General features: G+C 44.2%; 1 protein-coding gene across 1 annotated transcript in view; it reads left to right on the forward strand.

The window, feature by feature from the left end:
* Nucleotides 1-16,174, forward strand: part of RNFT2 (ring finger protein, transmembrane 2) — a 23,818-nt gene that overhangs the window by 2,685 nt on the left and 4,959 nt on the right. The window contains 5 exon segments of the mRNA XM_009870998.1: nt 1-305; nt 1,415-1,491; nt 2,985-3,085; nt 5,299-5,452; nt 14,200-14,349. The exon segment at nt 1-305 is cut by the window's left edge and continues 29 nt beyond it. Of these exon segments, the coding sequence (XP_009869300.1) occupies nt 1-305; nt 1,415-1,491; nt 2,985-3,085; nt 5,299-5,452; nt 14,200-14,349 (787 nt within the window).

Raw genomic sequence — 16,174 nt, forward strand, 5'->3', positions numbered from 1 at the left:
AGGAGGTGGGGAAGTATTCATTCAGATGCCAGCCCCACGGGAGGAAGGGACCGGTCGTACAGAAGGAGCCCCATTTCACCACCGGCAATCATCCCATCATTTCCACCATGGCCATCACCGAGGCTCGTCTCTGCTGCACATGGCAGGAGGGGACCGCAACGGGCACGCTGAGGAAGGCGGTGATGAACAAGCTGGAACTCCAGCCCCAGCTCTTTCAGAGTTAAAAGCTGTGATTGGTTGGCTGCAGAAGGGACTTCCCTTCATCTTGATCCTTCTGGCTAAAGTTTGTTTCCAGCACAAGCTTGGTAAGCATGTATCCTTTGGGGTTTTTAAGTGTGTTAGAGATGGTTAGAAAGTTTCATCATGCTGTGATGCCTGATACTTTTATCTGTGTGACAGTATCTAGAGGCAGTCTAGCACGAAGGGGACATACTCAAAGGCCTGGGAAAGTGCACTGGGTAAACTCACCCTACTTTCAGGCTGAGCTCTTTTCATCTGTGCCAGGCTGATCTGATTCCTGGCCTGGCCTGTGGGAGACCAGTTCTCTTCCTGATCTCTCCTTGACGTTCCTGTAGAGGCTGAGGATGTACCAAGGCTTTTCCCTCAGACCTCTCTCCAGGAGAGGTGTGGAGAGCTTACAGTAGTGACTAGCAAAGGCTTCTATGTAGCACAGAAGGGATCAGAGGGATGAGCCTTTCTGTAGCTGGGGCAGGATGGCAGTGGTAAAATGAAGCCAAACAGCATCAGCAGTTATGTCTTGCAGTTGAGATCTTCAGAGCTCCCTGAAGAATACCTCTATCTAGTTTCTTTAACAGCACCTGAGTATTTCAGCCCCTCAGTGGTCAAGTAATATCTATTCATCTAATTCTCCTCTTACTACAAAATTCTGTGTGGCATGTCTGAGGATCCTTATACATTCTGGAAGTAGTATGCTGAGATTATTATCACAGGGAAACCAATATTGCTTGAGGGGCCAGTATTCCCTGAACCAGGTATTGATTTATATCTGCAACATCTTGCTCTTTGGACCTGGTATCCAAATGGTTTTGACAGTGAGTCTGGTCCTCCATGAGCTGCTGAGTTGCTGTTGTCATACTGTCACCTAGCTGAGTTCTGTTTGCACAATGCAGCCACAACTTGCAGCGTTTCTCTTCTCCTTCAGCGCAGAACCAGATGTTAGGAGAGGGTGTCTGTATCGGGCTGGGTGGTGAGCCTACTCACTGCAGTAGCTTTGTTTTCATTTAGCTTGATTTTAAACTTCAGGTGAGCCCAGACTGCTCTGCTTTAGTCACTCACATGTTTTCTTTCCCAGTGCACCTGTAATATCACCCAGTAAATTGTTTTCTGAGCTTGAGTTGCTGACATCAGATGGCTTAGGACTGAGGATCCTCCTTGACAGTGTCTTTCCCTGCAGGGATTGCTGTGTGCATTGGTATGGCCAGCACGTTCGCGTACGCCAACTCAACGCTTCGTGAACAGGTCGCTCTGAAGGTGAGTGCAGCATCTTGCTCTCTTGTCTTCCCAGGCAACATCACCCATTGTGTACAAAACAGTCTCTGCTGAACCTTCTTTTGCAGTGGAGTGCAGTTGTATGCATACAGATCTGTCAGAGTAAGAACGATGTGCCAGAATCTTCACTTCCTCCTCCTACTTCTCCCCATGGATGATCGAGCAGCATAATAAAACAAAGAGAGGAGAGGTCGGGGATTGTTGCATTGTGCTTCTGGCTCTGCCGCTGACTGGCAGTGCCTCTTCGAGCACTTCTCTGTGCCTTAGTTTCCTACAGCAGAGGTGCTGAAACCCATGTCATTAGTTACCGATGGGGTTTAATGCATGTAGATAATGTTTTGAGATACTCAGCTGGAAGATTTTGTAGATGTATCGCTTGTTAGCATCTTTAAAATGCTCTGTTGATAATATGCCTAGAATGTAAAGAAACGAGTGGATCGATTCAGGTCTTACAATCTTCAGTGCCAGCAAGTACTTCAACAGTGCTAAAAGCACAAGAATAGAATTGCTTTTCTGTAAAAATTACATGAGTGACACAAGTGTATGCTTATATCTACCAGCAGTAGTGGAATAAATATGATACGATGCTGAATGAACAGATAAATTGCACAATCACATAATAGATTGCTGTTGCCTTGCACTTTGCACCTCTGTCTTTCCACCGGTGTGCCCCTTAATCCACCTGCTTTAAATCTCAACCTAACATCCCTGGCTGTTGAATAGCTACAAAGAGCTATTTTCTTAATAAATCAGCTCACATGCAAATGCTAGCTTTTTCCTCCCAGGAATAAAATTTACTCTCTGAAATTACACTGGGCCAAGACCCAGGACAAGATCTTCTGCCATCCAGCTTTCATCTGTAACATTCCATGTCTTTTGAAATACAAAATTTGCATTTCCTTTGACCTTTAATTACTTCTTAAAAAATGCATTTTTTAGAACTTCCACGCATTTGGATAGCATTCGTGTGTGCTCCATGTACTGGTAAATTACGGGATAGTGAATTTACCTAAGCTTTCCTCTAAGTGACTGTGGATCTGTTTTAAAGTGCCCCGTTGATGAGATGCCATTCCAAACAGGAGACAGCTCAAAATCGCAGGACAATATATGGAATTGACTTTTTTTAAATCTGCTTGTCGAGGTGAATTTCAAATACCAGGAGAATTTAGGTGTCCCAGCTTTGAAAACTGTGTCCTGCAAGCAAGGCTGTCATTTTCACCAGCATATTTCAATTAATTTCTCTGAAGTTTCTTTTTTTGGAAAAGGTTCACTGAGGGAGAGCTATTTCTACACGTGTTTGTATATGTCTTAACCCAGCAGCCTATTTCTGAGTCTTAGTCCTAGGTAAATAAACTCGTTACTAAACACTAAGGTGTATATTTGCGTCCCTTGGGTTGATCTTGCATTTTTCAGCAGTCGAAAGCTCAGTGCAACCCTTGAGTCTTTATCTTCCTTGCTTCTTTTCGTTTGTGCAGGAGAAGAGATCAGTGTTGGTTGTCTTCTGGATCCTGGCCTTTCTCACTGGAAACACTTTGTACTTGCTTTACACATTCAGCTCTCAGCAGCTGTACAACAGGTGGGTAAAAATTCAGTTGTATGCGGTGGAAGCAGGTTATAATTGCCAGGGAGGAAACGAGGGAGGCCCACTTTCCCCACTCTTTGGGAGGAAGTGTGCATCCTTAAGGTATCTGCTTTTTTGCACCTTTCAGTGGAGGAAAAGAATGCGTGCATCGCTTCTACCAGTGGACTATGCTGTGACTTCTGAATTTCAATTTTGACCACTGTGACTCAACATGAAGAGCGGGTGTTGGAAGCAGATAAGAAATTGACCCACTGATTTCCCTCTTCCTGTAATGTTTTCTTTTCTGTTCAGTCTATCAAGCTCTGAGTCTATTGCAGGAGATAAACCGGAGATGAAGTAGTAATGTTCTACTTTAATGTCCTCGGGGCTTGGAGGCATTTGGAGCTGAGGCGGTTAAGATAGCCTCCACTTTCAAATTCTGACTCAAGCGGTTCTCAAATACAGAAAAGTTAGTACCCGTGAATTTGGTTCAGTACTATCCCTGCTTATTACAAAGCAGCAATTAAACGACAAATAGGAAGCAAAGATACAGAACTTAAGCACGGGGGTGTTAGTAGAATAAATAGGAAGAAATGGAGCAATATCAAACCTAGAAACTTGAGAAAGTAGGTTTGATATTAGTATCTTTAGCTATGCAAATTATCCTCCCAGTGAAAATTTTATTCGTCCCACTGAAGGAGACTTAGAACTTCAGACTGAAAATACAGTGTGTGTAACATGTCAGCTGGGTGATGGGTAGATGGCTCTTGGGTATGTTTTTTCTGTTATTTATTTCATTGCTTCCCTGCTTCTTCCAACCAATACTGTGTAAGCAGTGGAAGAGTCCAGGTCTGCCCACAACCCTGGCATCGTTTGGAGCTGCCCCTAACACGTTTGGGCATGATCATCAGAAAGCTGTGTGTGTAAATGCTTCTAGAAGGGGAAGGAGATGAGGCTTGTATGCACGTGTCCGAACGAGCCATGTGATACTCTTGTGTAGGGCTTGTGGGAGGGAATGGAAGAAGAAGGTAGGGCAGCAAGGTGTGAAAACTTTTAAGAGGAAAGGTTTGCACCACAGGGAAACAGCATGCCTCTGAGAAGAAGGTTAAAGTTAAAAGCATTACTGGACCTAGTTTAAAATAAAGGCTAGTTCACCTAAAATAAAAGGGTTTCAACAAACTGGAGCCATTTTACACAGTCTATAGGGTGTGGTTTATTAACAGTGAACAGACTGGGCAACATCTTCACTGAAAAGTCCTGTTCCTGCTGTCATGCCTGGACTAGGGCAGTTATTGCTTGCTGTATGGGAACCTGTGACTATTCGCAAGGCAGGCCTGTGAAACTAGAAATAGCTGCTTCAGTTTTGTTTCTTTCTGGCTTATTTTTCATTTCCTGATTTATTTACTTTTTGCTTGTTTCTAGTGCATGAACAGTAGTAAAGTCTCTGATTCTGTTTCTGTTTTTAGGGTGTAATTTTACCTGTTGTGCTGTGCCAATGTTGTGAGTATTTTAAATTCACGTTCAGGCTTATTTTTTTTCCCTGGGTTGGTTATTTTACTTTTTCTTGGTTTTTTTTTGTTTTGTTAAGTCTTTGCTTTCTGCAGTGAGGCTTTAGTAGGTATATACCCTGAAGACAAATCCTGGTAGCTCAGTCTGAGCAGCATCCAGTCCTCTTTGCTGATCACATCAGTAGCTCCTGCCCATTGCTATCTGAACCTCTGCTGTCCTGGACTACCTTTCTTTAATGAGCAAACGTACAGCCCAGTCGATAACATTATGTAAGGGACCCTCCCCTTTTGGATCTTTGATTCAGGCAAGAGTTGCTAATTAACTCATCCCAGCTCTTGTTCTGCTCCACACAGTGGCAAAGCACTATCAGAGCACGGCACGCCTGAAGTTCTGACCTTTCTGCCGTGTCTAAGGCAGCGCTTCCTTTGTCACCAGTTTGTTTCACGTGCACAAGTAGCTTTAGAGGCTGCTGCTCCTGCAGTGGTTCGAGGACAGGATGGTCTTGACTTGACCATGACTTCCCCAAGGAATCATAATTACTGCTGACTTGGACTTCAGAGGAAACCTCTTACAATCAGATCTGACAGCTCTTACTGCCCTTGAAAAGTTCACTGGAGTTTCTAGGCTTTCTCCAAGCCAGCTGTGGGTACAGCTGCTATCCAGAAGCTTGAGTGAGGTTCTCCTCATTGGTATTTGAGCCTTGGTGTCCTGCCTTTCAGCCTCATATTTCTGAAACCCAACCTTGAGAGGCTGGACTTCTTCGACCTGATGTGGATTGTGGGGATAGCAGACTTCGTGCTGAAGTACCTCACCATTGCACTCAAATGCCTCATCGTTGCCCTGCCTAAGATCATCCTAGCTGTCAAGTCAAAGGTAAGAGGCTCTTTTCTCCTTGATAGATTGACACTTGCCTTTGATAATCTGGTACCTTTACAACATGTTTGCAGCATGAAATACGGGTGGAAGAAGAAAAAAAATGAAATCTCTAGCACAACTTTGGCAGAAGGTCACCCGAGTGGTGAGTTTTGGTTTTGGAGCCACCACAGACCTGAGCAAGGGTTTAGTAATACCAGCAAGTAATTAAAACCCAGAGGGTGTAAGCATTGCTTGAGAAGGAATAGGTACTAGCAGTGAGATAATTACTTTTTGGCTTTGTTCTAAGTCTCATTTTCTGAGTAACCTGTGAAAACAGATATTTCTGAAGCATAAATCTCTTCATTTAATGGGAAGAAATAGCAAGTACTTCTTACTTTGACCCAAGTGGAAAGCCAGAGAGACAACAGTATGAAATTGAAGCTCCTGATACCACAAAAGAAAGCACCAGTTCTAACCGTGGGTGAAGAAATATTTTAACTAAATGGTTAACATACTTGCATTTATAAAATCCTGTGTAGACTAGGCCTAACTTCTAAAACTTCTCACTGTTACGCTGCCTCTTCCTCCACTTACTACATTTCAGTGGCAAGCATAGCAGCGTGTGTTATTTACGTTTGGTAAAGAAACTTTCTGACAGCTGTTGGGCTGAAAGACGCTGTATAGCTGCAAGATATTATCATTAATCGCTGCAAGTCCCAGGCAGGGCACTTAAGGGGATATCTAAACTGGGAATAGTTTTGTTTACAAATGACATGGGTGGCAGGGGAGTTGAGCAGTTTGTTCCTGCACAGCAGGCTAGTCGAGATGGTTATTAATTTATTTCTGGCAATTGTCCAGCTCTTTTTTTTTTTTTCTTCTTCTATTATTATTATTTTATTTTGGGAGATTAATGTGCTAGGTCAGAGCATAATCCAGCCTGGGGAGGGAGGGAAAAAAATGATGTGAATAGTCTTCCCAAGATAAATTGCAGTGTTGGAAAAGGTTCACAGCCTTTACTTGCTTGTCTGAGAGCTATCCCAAGTACTCATTAATCCTTGTCGGGAAAGAAGAAAGAGAAGGGGTCTTTATTTGCAGCTACAGTGGGAGGCTGGTAAGATCACATCTGTCAAGGGCCTATAATGACTCAGAGCACAGATGCTTCATTTTTAATACCTTTTTCTGGATAGCAATATTTCTCACTTCTCTTAAGTCCCTTTTTGTCTTAGAATGTTGTTGATGGTCTCGCCGTCCCTTGACATCTAGGACTGCTGTTACCTACCACCATGGATCTGGATTTATTTTTATACCCCTCTCTACACTGCATCCGTTAAGCCAAGTAAGGCTGAGGTCTGCTGTAGCAAATTAAGCAAGATCAAACCAGGATAGGAAGGCTCCAAGAGAACCCCAGGATGCCATAGAAATTGTAACTGGGAACCACATAGCTGAGCTCTTTCCCCGACTCCGATGACCCAGCTTATTTCTACAGGCCAACACAATGCCACAGATCTTATTTTTCAGATGAGTTTTTTTTAAACACAAGCTTTTTCTGAGTTAGAACGGTTCTGTTCCACTTTAGGCCATGTTAGCTTTGTCCAAATTCTCATCAAGTTGTTTGCTCTCTGCTATCCTAACACTTGCCAGACACAAAGCTATTCTCTTCCTCCCCATAAGCTCGTGGCAGTATTTCTGCTTGAAGCCTACTTTGTAGTTTATGAACTTCTGGATGGCTGTGGAGAGATACAGATTAAACTCAGTAGAACTAGAAGACTTTTACAAGATATATATGCTGAGAATTTCCCTGCAGTTGTTACTAGTCAGAGCAGCAGCCTCTGGCTCTCTGTGACACAGGGCCTGAAGTGGAGTTTGCTGCACTGTCAGGGATAGAGTTCAGCACAGCTGCAAATGGGATAGAGGTATTTGATCTCAAGCTTCCTCGCAGTAGCTCCTTGCTGGCAGTCAGTAGTAGATCATAAAAAACTTATCCATGGATGGGGTGTCAGGGACTGTGATCATTCTGCACTCCACCTCTGAGCAGATTCTTCAGATTTCCCTCCTTTTGGAAGCCCAAAGGCACTTCCAAAGCTAGTCTGGCTTTTCATGGTGCTCCTTGAGGTTCTACCCTTCTCTGGTTTTCACTGATGCTTGCATTGCCTTTCTAGTACAAGACACCTCCTCTGAAAGTCCTTCTTTTAAGTACCCATATCTGTTGTGATTGGAGCAAGAACAGATTCTTTTCTTGCTTTTACACATCGAAGTCTTCATATCTTCCAACCGCAGTCTCCTCTGTAGACTGAACGCCACCAGGTTTTTTGAGACTTGTCTCAAAAGATAATTTATTTCAGATCTTTTTACTCTCTTCTGGACTATCTTCAGTTCCCCATTTTACAGACCAGTTCTCTAGTCTCACAAGGTGAGTTTGGATTATAAACCCTTCTTTCCAGTGAGTTTAGAGCCTTTTCCATTTTAGTGTCTGCTCCACGTTTGATAAGCCTGCTCTGTTCCACCAAAATTAATGAAAACAGTGACTAGTAGTAAACTCTGCTTACCTCCGTTAAATGCATCTTTTCATTTTGATTGTGAACACCTTTTAAAATTGGGCTAGAGCACTCTCTAACCCTAACCCAATCTAAATTACCTGGGTCATCTAGTCCTAGCATGGCCACACCACAGGAAGGGCAACATTTGGTTTAAGATGGCATCAAGAACCATCTTGGATTGATAGCATCAGTTTATGCTTTGACTGAGAAAAGGCAAACTAAAAAGCAGAAAAATAAGTTTGTCTTTGCAATCGGAATACAAAGGGCAGTGAACATAATTGTGTTTGAAGTGTGAAGCACAATGTATTATCAGGATACAACTAGCTGGAATTCTTCAAGCTTGAATAACTCAGCAGTGCAATATCTCTGCAAGCAACCCCTCCAAAGAACGTGGGAAGACTGAAAATCTGGCAAAATAATCCCAGACTTTCCCAGATTCCAAACCAACCTGGAAGAAGAGGGGTGCTAAGAGAGGCTGGGAGACTACAATCAGGCTGGAAGGCAGGAAAAGAAGAGCTTGCAGATAGAAGAGAAAAGCCAAAAAAAGGCAGATAACCCCAAGATGAGGCTCCAGTCTTACACCTCTGCCATCAGTGGGAGTTGGTGGCCAAAGGAGCATCCCCGTGGCTCAAGACGTCCCTTCCTCCCCCGCGAGCTGCGATGGGCACATCAGGCTGAGTACGAGTTTGAAGAGCAGCTGGGCTCATCATTTCTTTGGAAGGGGGGTTTGGCTCCCACCCTGCATGCTGAAGGCTCTCCATTAAAAAAAGGCAAATAAGATCATTTGCTTCAATATAAAATGAATTAAAGTAAATTAAACTGCAGGAGCCATGTGGCCTGCAGAGGCCTCCATTGTTGTGCACACATAAACGGCAGCTTTTCATTTTCACTGCTAAGGAATGACAGCTTGAGGGGGGTGGAATTAAAAATAAGGAAATAAATAATAAAAAGACACAGTTGCCAAAGATTTCTCTTAGGAAATCCCAGGTGCCTGCAAGTCTCCCATCCCCTCCTGAAGCTGTTGTTGGCAACCTCAGCGGGTATCCCCGAGAATGGAGTGAAGCATGGTGGGGAAGGGAGAGAAAGAAACCCAGAGAACTGCAAGAAACTGGTATCCCAGGTTCTTTTATGTATATATATATATCGCTATCTCTATAAGGGAGAAAGATACCAAGGACACGTTTCTTCTTTCCCCAGCTCTTTTAATGGCTAGTATCTAAGAAAGGCCCTAAATAAGAATATTCTTTGCGTGCTCAAAACAGTTGTGCAGCCAAATTACAAGGGGCTGCATTTCCAGAGGATTGAAAATCCGAAAGAAAAATGCTTAATATTTGTTTGTTGAAATCCTTTGTTGTTGAAAGACTTTGAAAGTCAGTGCCGTTGAACTTTTTAAAGGAATCATTGCTCTTAGGTGCCTTCTAAGCTTAAATTTTCCAGTTTAAGATATCCAAGATGTGACTTACAGAAGCGCTGTGCACTAACTAACAAAAATAGAAATAAATATCACATTTTCCCCTCTAATCCCACCTTGGTATGACTAATTAGTCTTGCATGGATTTTCACCAGCATTCTCTGTGCCGCAATCCTGTTTACTGCTCCCCCCCAACACTTCCTTATATTGGCAATATGACCTGAAATCTCAGCAGAGCCTGCTCTTCTCTGAAGCAGATTGCCAGCAGGGCTCAAAAGTGGATTTTTTAATTTTTTTTCTTTCTAGCATCTTCCTGTTTCAGAAAATGTCCTAATGCTGCTGGCAACAGAACAAGTGAGACTTGGAACTTCCCTTCAGTGCTAATCACAACTTACAGTTGCCTCATTGCAACTTCTCTCACTTCTCTTACATCCCATTTTCCACTCTGTAAAACCTCAGCATGCCTTTCTGTTTCCTTCTGGGGAGGCACACATGCACACTTATGCAAAGCCTTATGTCGAAAGAGACTACAACCTCAGTGCCCGGTTAAGCTCTGTGAGAATTAGCATTGCTTCGGCAGCTGTAATTTGCCCCCCTCGGGGTGTGTGTGTACTGTGATTTGGTTTTTAATTATGCAATTCCATGTTATTTTTTCCATAAAATTTCTTCCATCCGTCATCAGTGTATAATGTTTCACCCTATGGGTGAAGCGAAGTGAAGTATTGAAAGAAGCCGTTGTAGGAACTAGAAAGTGTGTAGAGAACAAAGAGACCATTTGAAGAAGAACACGCTACAAGTTCAAGTTGAGAGTGGAGAATTAAATTCCACCCTTTACTTTGCCAAATAATTCCTGTGTGATTCTAGAAAAGTCATATGCAGCTGCAAACTGAAGTCAGTGGTTTAGCTTTTAAGGGTAATGTGATCTGCAGAATTAAGTGCTTTTTTTAAAGTCTAATCCCAGGCATCTCAGCTCAGACACCAGAACAGCCTCACCTGAACCTTTCCATATCTTAAGTTTTCACTCAGAAAATGCAGAGAATAGCTGTCCCTTATGTCAGCCAGCAATGTGAAAATAAGGTGGGGTTTTTAGTGTTTTACTGTAATGGTCATGTCATAAACGCTAAAGAAATTTTAGCAATTTGCTACTGTGAGCAGAGCACAAACAGCGTGAAGTGACGGGACGCCAGTCTGCCATCCAGTAACGAGGATGTAACGAAACACTTCCATTACGTGCTTATCGAGTACCGCTTACCCTTTGTGTTCACATCATTACAGACTGAGCAATAGTGCATGGACAGAAGAAAAATCACAATGGTATGAAAATCCTGAATTCTTCTCTTTGAAAATAAGTACTTGAAGTATAAAAATGGTCTTCATGTGGTGAAAGAGGTAGAAGACGGACAGTTATACATGAGTCATTGACTTAGTTCTTAACGTAACATTTGGGAGGAAAAAAAGAATCAACATTTCACCATGTGGTACCACAAGGCTCATTACAGAGTTGCTGTAACTAAATCCATAGCGGAGTGCTTCGTCACTTGTGCTAATTAAGCGTTTGATAACGGCGGAAGCAGCCTGTCAGCTTTTATAGAACCTGACTCCACAGGGGAAGCAGTCTCCTAACTTTTTATTCAGGCTTAGCTCCGACCTGTTGCAAGGACTTGATGAGAGCAGGGCAGACTCTTCTGGAATCTGACTCTACCCTAACCAGGAGCTGTAATTTCCCATCATCGCCGGTTTCACCTCTGCAGCCCAGCAAGGTAGGTCTGCTTGCTCCAGAGGGCTGGCTCCTGCACAGTCCAGTCACACACTGGGGCTGACTCACAGAGTTACAAAAAAAAATAGCTTTTGCTGTTCTTCGAGAGCTGTTCAATCTCTATAGAGCTGATTCAAGAGAAGATTCCCAAATTTACATGGATTTTTATGAAATAGAAAGTCACCTAACAGAGGCGGGCCTTGCCTTGTTTCAAGCTGTTGTTGGAGAAATAATTGTATTTGCGCTTAATGTAACACATAGTTCTTCCTGATCTTGATGAGAAATAGCTGAAGTACTTTAGCTGAAGTTTTCAGACAAAATACAGCTTGAGACAAAGTTGCGGCTTTGAAAACTTCAACCTAGATAGCCAGGATAGAACAAAGCTGAAAAGCAGAAGACAAAGATGTGAGTGCACTGGTAAATGATGGGAGCCACCTGCCGAAAGTCACTGCTATCAGAAGGCTAAATTTTGCTGCTGAAGTTCTAGGGAACAACCCTTGTTTTCCCACTCTCCTGGCTCTGAAGGAAGACTCCACTTCTGCTGCAGCCATTTGTAGAATTACTTCTTATTTTCTGGGTACTTTTCCTAGTTTGAGGAGGGGTTGGTGTGTCACACTGAGGACTGAGATGCCTGCTGAGACTTAAAATTACTGCAAACATTTACTGTATCACTAGTTCTTTTGAAAAGATACTCAGTTGTCCTCATCTTGCATCCCTCTTCCTAGCCGTAATCACTCGAAGCTTATCAACTCTCCAGTGGTCAAGTGGGTGGTGGTAATGGGCTGAATGGAGAGATGCACCCATTTAAAACTCAAATTCACTCTTTTGACCATCTTAACAAGTATCTTACCGCTAAGAAATCCTGATTTGATGATCTCTAAGGTCCCTTCCAACCTAGGCCATTCTATGATACCCTGCAGTTACAACTGAACGCTAAAGACTTGCATGATATAAAGGAATTATGAAACCTTTGTGAAGGGTAGAGATTTTATGGTTAGAAAACTGAAGTTTGTCACTTGCTGTATGTTCATTTTAGAGCCGTGCTCGTGTTCTGCCACTTGCAGTTGAACCTCTAGGGCTGCCTGTGACCTATCTTGCCATGGGCTCTAGTTTGTTAGTGCCTCAGAAGCTTCTGTTGTAAAAGAATTTCAGCTTCGAGGTCTCAGAGGCTGGATCTGGAAATTCCAGCTGATGCAATGAGCAAGTAAGCAGTGACCTGTCCCAGCCCAGCCTGCTAGGGAAGAAAGGGGAAAAAAAAATAAAAAGAGAGAGCATGAGCCTGGTGGGAGGAACAAGTCAGAGAAAGCAAACACAAACAGTTTGCTGCCTTTGGCTTGCTGGGGGCTTTCATCAGAGCGGGCTGGGAGGAGGAGGTGGAGAACTGCCTGCGAGAAGGAAAGGAAGCAACAGCGTAGTCGTTACCAGGCTGCGACCCTCTGTCACCAGGGCTCCCAAAATAAACGATGATTGTATCAAGGCATGAGGCTGGATAGAGACCTCTGTGCTAATTTAATAAATTGCTTGCATTTAGGTCCCCAGACTGTTGCCATTACATTTTTGCTATGTGATGCCACCTGGGATTAGCGAGGAGGAGGGGTTGGGGGGGCAAGGAAGAAAGCAGCTCAGGCCCGTTAGCAACCGCTGGTGTGACCTCACTCCTTGTCCCAGGGGGGATATGAGATCATGAGAATGCCAGAGCTCTCCGAAGGATTCGATTTGTTCGGTACGGCAGGACAGCCTGCCGAGTGATCTCATCTCCCAGACCCTGGGGAAGGGCGCTCACTGCTGCTAGCCTCGTGGACTGCGGAGGACTTAATCCCCGCTCCAAACCTCACCAGTTAACGGCTGACCTGCGATGACATCACTGATGACAAAGCTAAGTGGGACAGCGCAGCAAAATTCCAGGGGAATTTCCCCTTCTCCGTGATCTTACCAAACAAAAGAATTTTGACATGTCAAATCTTTCAGTCCAGATAACATCACCGCAAATTAAGTGTAGTTCTGGGCTCGCAGCTTGCCCTGACCTGGTGCCCTGTCACCACTTCTCCCTTTTAAACACCATGGGACAGAATATAAACAGCTCCTCATTAAGACCAGGGAGCAGGGGGGCTAAATTAGATAGCCTTATTTAGCCAGCTTCCCTAGGCTTAAGTGCTTTGGAATAAAAACCGTGTGCTAAGAAAATGCCATTTTGGTTGTTGCACCTCACAGCTGTAGTAAGCCAGGAGAGAGTTCGTTACCTTGTGGGTGTCTTTCAAGGAAAGAAAACTTTTTAATGGGAGTAAACACCAGAATGGCAAGGACAGCTTTGGTGAACATTTGCAAAGAATATTGCCCATTCTTTGAGTCTCTTTTGAGAGACAAGTATTTCAACCAGCACACTTCCCCTCTCCCACCCTTTTCTTCCTTGTGGTCCTCAAAAACATTTGGTATCCTTGAGTTTTTAAACTTTAACAGTGTTTTTAACTGTGCAAAAGCCAACACACACACTTGAGTGAGAGGGGAAGGATGTTGGCAAATAGATAATGAACTTTATTCTTTGGGACAATCTAGAATGTTGTCAGGAAGACTGATGTCACCTTGCATTTAATCCCCGTACCTTTGGAAGGGACGTAAGATCAAAAAGAGACCTGCCTTGTATTCCTTTTCTCCTTTTTAACAGTATCTACAATTTAGACCATATACTGTAAGTCTTATTCTCTGCTGCTAGCATTTAGTAGCAGTGTCCAGGTATGCACCAAGGTGGGTATCCATAATCTGCTCTAAAGGCTTAAGATTCAAAAGCGTAGAGCAGGTGGATAAGTGACAGAGGAAGAGAAACACCATGAAACAATCATAGAATGGCACAGGCTGGAAACAATAAAGCAATACCCATCCTTCCTAGGCACTGAGTTCAATGGCTGTGAAGAAAACCACATCTCCTGCTCTTTGCACCGTTCAACAGCGTGCAGAGGTGGACAGTGAACACAAGTCCTTTAAGCTTCAAGCCCTTCAGCTGTTAAGTGCTGCCCTTATGACTTCCTGATAGTAATCCTGGATCATTTGTTTGGTTGTTTTACAGGGAAAGTTCTACCTGGTTATTGAGGAGCTGAGCCAGCTGTTCCGCTCCCTCGTCCCCATCCAGCTATGGTACAAATACATCATGGGAGATGATCCATCCAGCAGCTACTTCCTAGGTGGCATCCTCATCATCCTGTATAGCCTCTGCAAGGCAAGTACCACCTCAGTAATTACCTCCAGCGGAGCTGTGGCAAGAGCAGATACAGAAACACAGCTGAAGGGAAGGAACACTGTCCCTTTGAGTGTTGCTGTCACTACCAAGGAAGGGAAGCTGCAGAAGCTGGGGACACCACGTGCTTCAGTTGCCAAAAATGCTTTGTCTCATCAGTATGTGGGCAGTGGGGGGGCTAGAGGAAGATCTGCAACGGCTAATGGAGTATTGCCTCAGGCTTATGAGGTCATCGCTGCTTTCTAACACCTATCTATACAGGCTAGAGAAGAATGGGAGTGGAATGGAAGCCAGAAACAGAGCAAACAGTGCCAGAACAGAACTCACATGGGACCAGCGTAGTTCCCTGCACACCCATCTATTCTCTCAGCTCTGTGTTTCCTGCTCTTTACTCTGTGCTAGGGCAGAGGATCATTGTCTTTTTCACAGATATCATTGTCTGGATCCACTCTAGACAACAGCACCCAACCCTTCCACGTCCTTCTGGCTTGTGAGGTGAGGTATATAGACCACAATTACAAGGACAGATTTCAAGTGATCTTTCTTGTATCCCTTCCTGCAAAGGTTACTCAACACCTAGGAAAGAGACACTTACCTGCACTTCTGCGTGGCATCTCCTACACCTGGAGAAGTCCTGGTAACACAAAGAGGCAGTAGGGACCATCCACTCCTTGGACGAGAGGCAGCCAGGCACAAAATCACAGCTGATAGGGCCAGGGCCCAGCCCTGCAGCACCCAAACCAGAGAACCAGGGCAGGCCTGGAGTCAACAGCCAGGTTCAAAAAGTCCAGATCTTCAGGTGGTGAGGCAGGGCCAAGGTAAAGCCAGAACATCAATCCATAGGTCAAGATCAGATCTAGTGAAAACATTCAGGGTCAAACACAGCCCAACAATTGCAGGGCACAGCGATGACAGGTGGAGGTGGGAAGTCACTCCATGTGCTAGGCTGTGGCTCTGCAGCCAGGCTCAGCTCCTGTGGCTCAACTAGAAACCAGCACTTGCATAGCTCAGACAGAAACTGAGGCTCTCAGGGCTGAGCTTAAATAGAGCTCCTGGGCCTGTGGGCAGGGATTGAGAGTCGAGGCCTCAGGTGAAGCTCGTCAGGGCCATGAAGGCCAATTAATGCTCTCAGGCCCCTGACACGTAGATGTAAGCAGTTCTTTGTGGGTTAACTTGGCATTTCTATGCTCTGAAACTTTTATAGGTAGTGTTGTGATTATCTAGATTGGAAAAAGCAACCTCATTCTGAAAAGTTCTGCTGGTCAGTCGTGTAGAAGCTCCATGAGGAGAAGGCAGCTATTTACCGGCCTTGGCTTTAACTTAGGACCAAGAATATGGGATACACTTTTGTGAAAGTGCCTTGGCTGCAGCCTGTGCCTTTAGTAGGCATGTTTCTTCCTTTAATTCATACAGTTCCTCAGTGGTGTAAAAGGAATAGGCCAGGTGAAGGGTGGTAGCTCCAGGAACATCTCCCAGGTCATTGTGTGGCAACTACGAAGTACCAGAGATGTGTCCAGGTTAACATTAGAGCTCTGCGAGCTGGACACTTTGCTCAGAAGTGAAAGGTAAGTGGGAGCACACTCTTCCAATAGAGATCATGAAATACTGGGTGCGTGCATCCCATTTACAGTCACAAGAGTTGCAGGTCTGATTCCTTGCCTGAGACACTGAAAATATACCCAAAGGAGTCCGCATTAGCAAAGCCACAAACCGCATTAGAAAAACCACAGAAGCCAATTTGGCACTCAGACCTTCTGCTCTGCTGGCAAAAATCCAGGGCTCAGCTAGGGCTGCGTCCCCTTTCCCT

The sequence above is a fragment of the Apaloderma vittatum genome, unplaced genomic scaffold (genome assembly GCF_000703405.1).
Source record: "Apaloderma vittatum isolate BGI_N311 unplaced genomic scaffold, ASM70340v1 scaffold22416, whole genome shotgun sequence".
Classification (NCBI taxonomy): Eukaryota; Metazoa; Chordata; class Aves; order Trogoniformes; family Trogonidae; genus Apaloderma; species Apaloderma vittatum.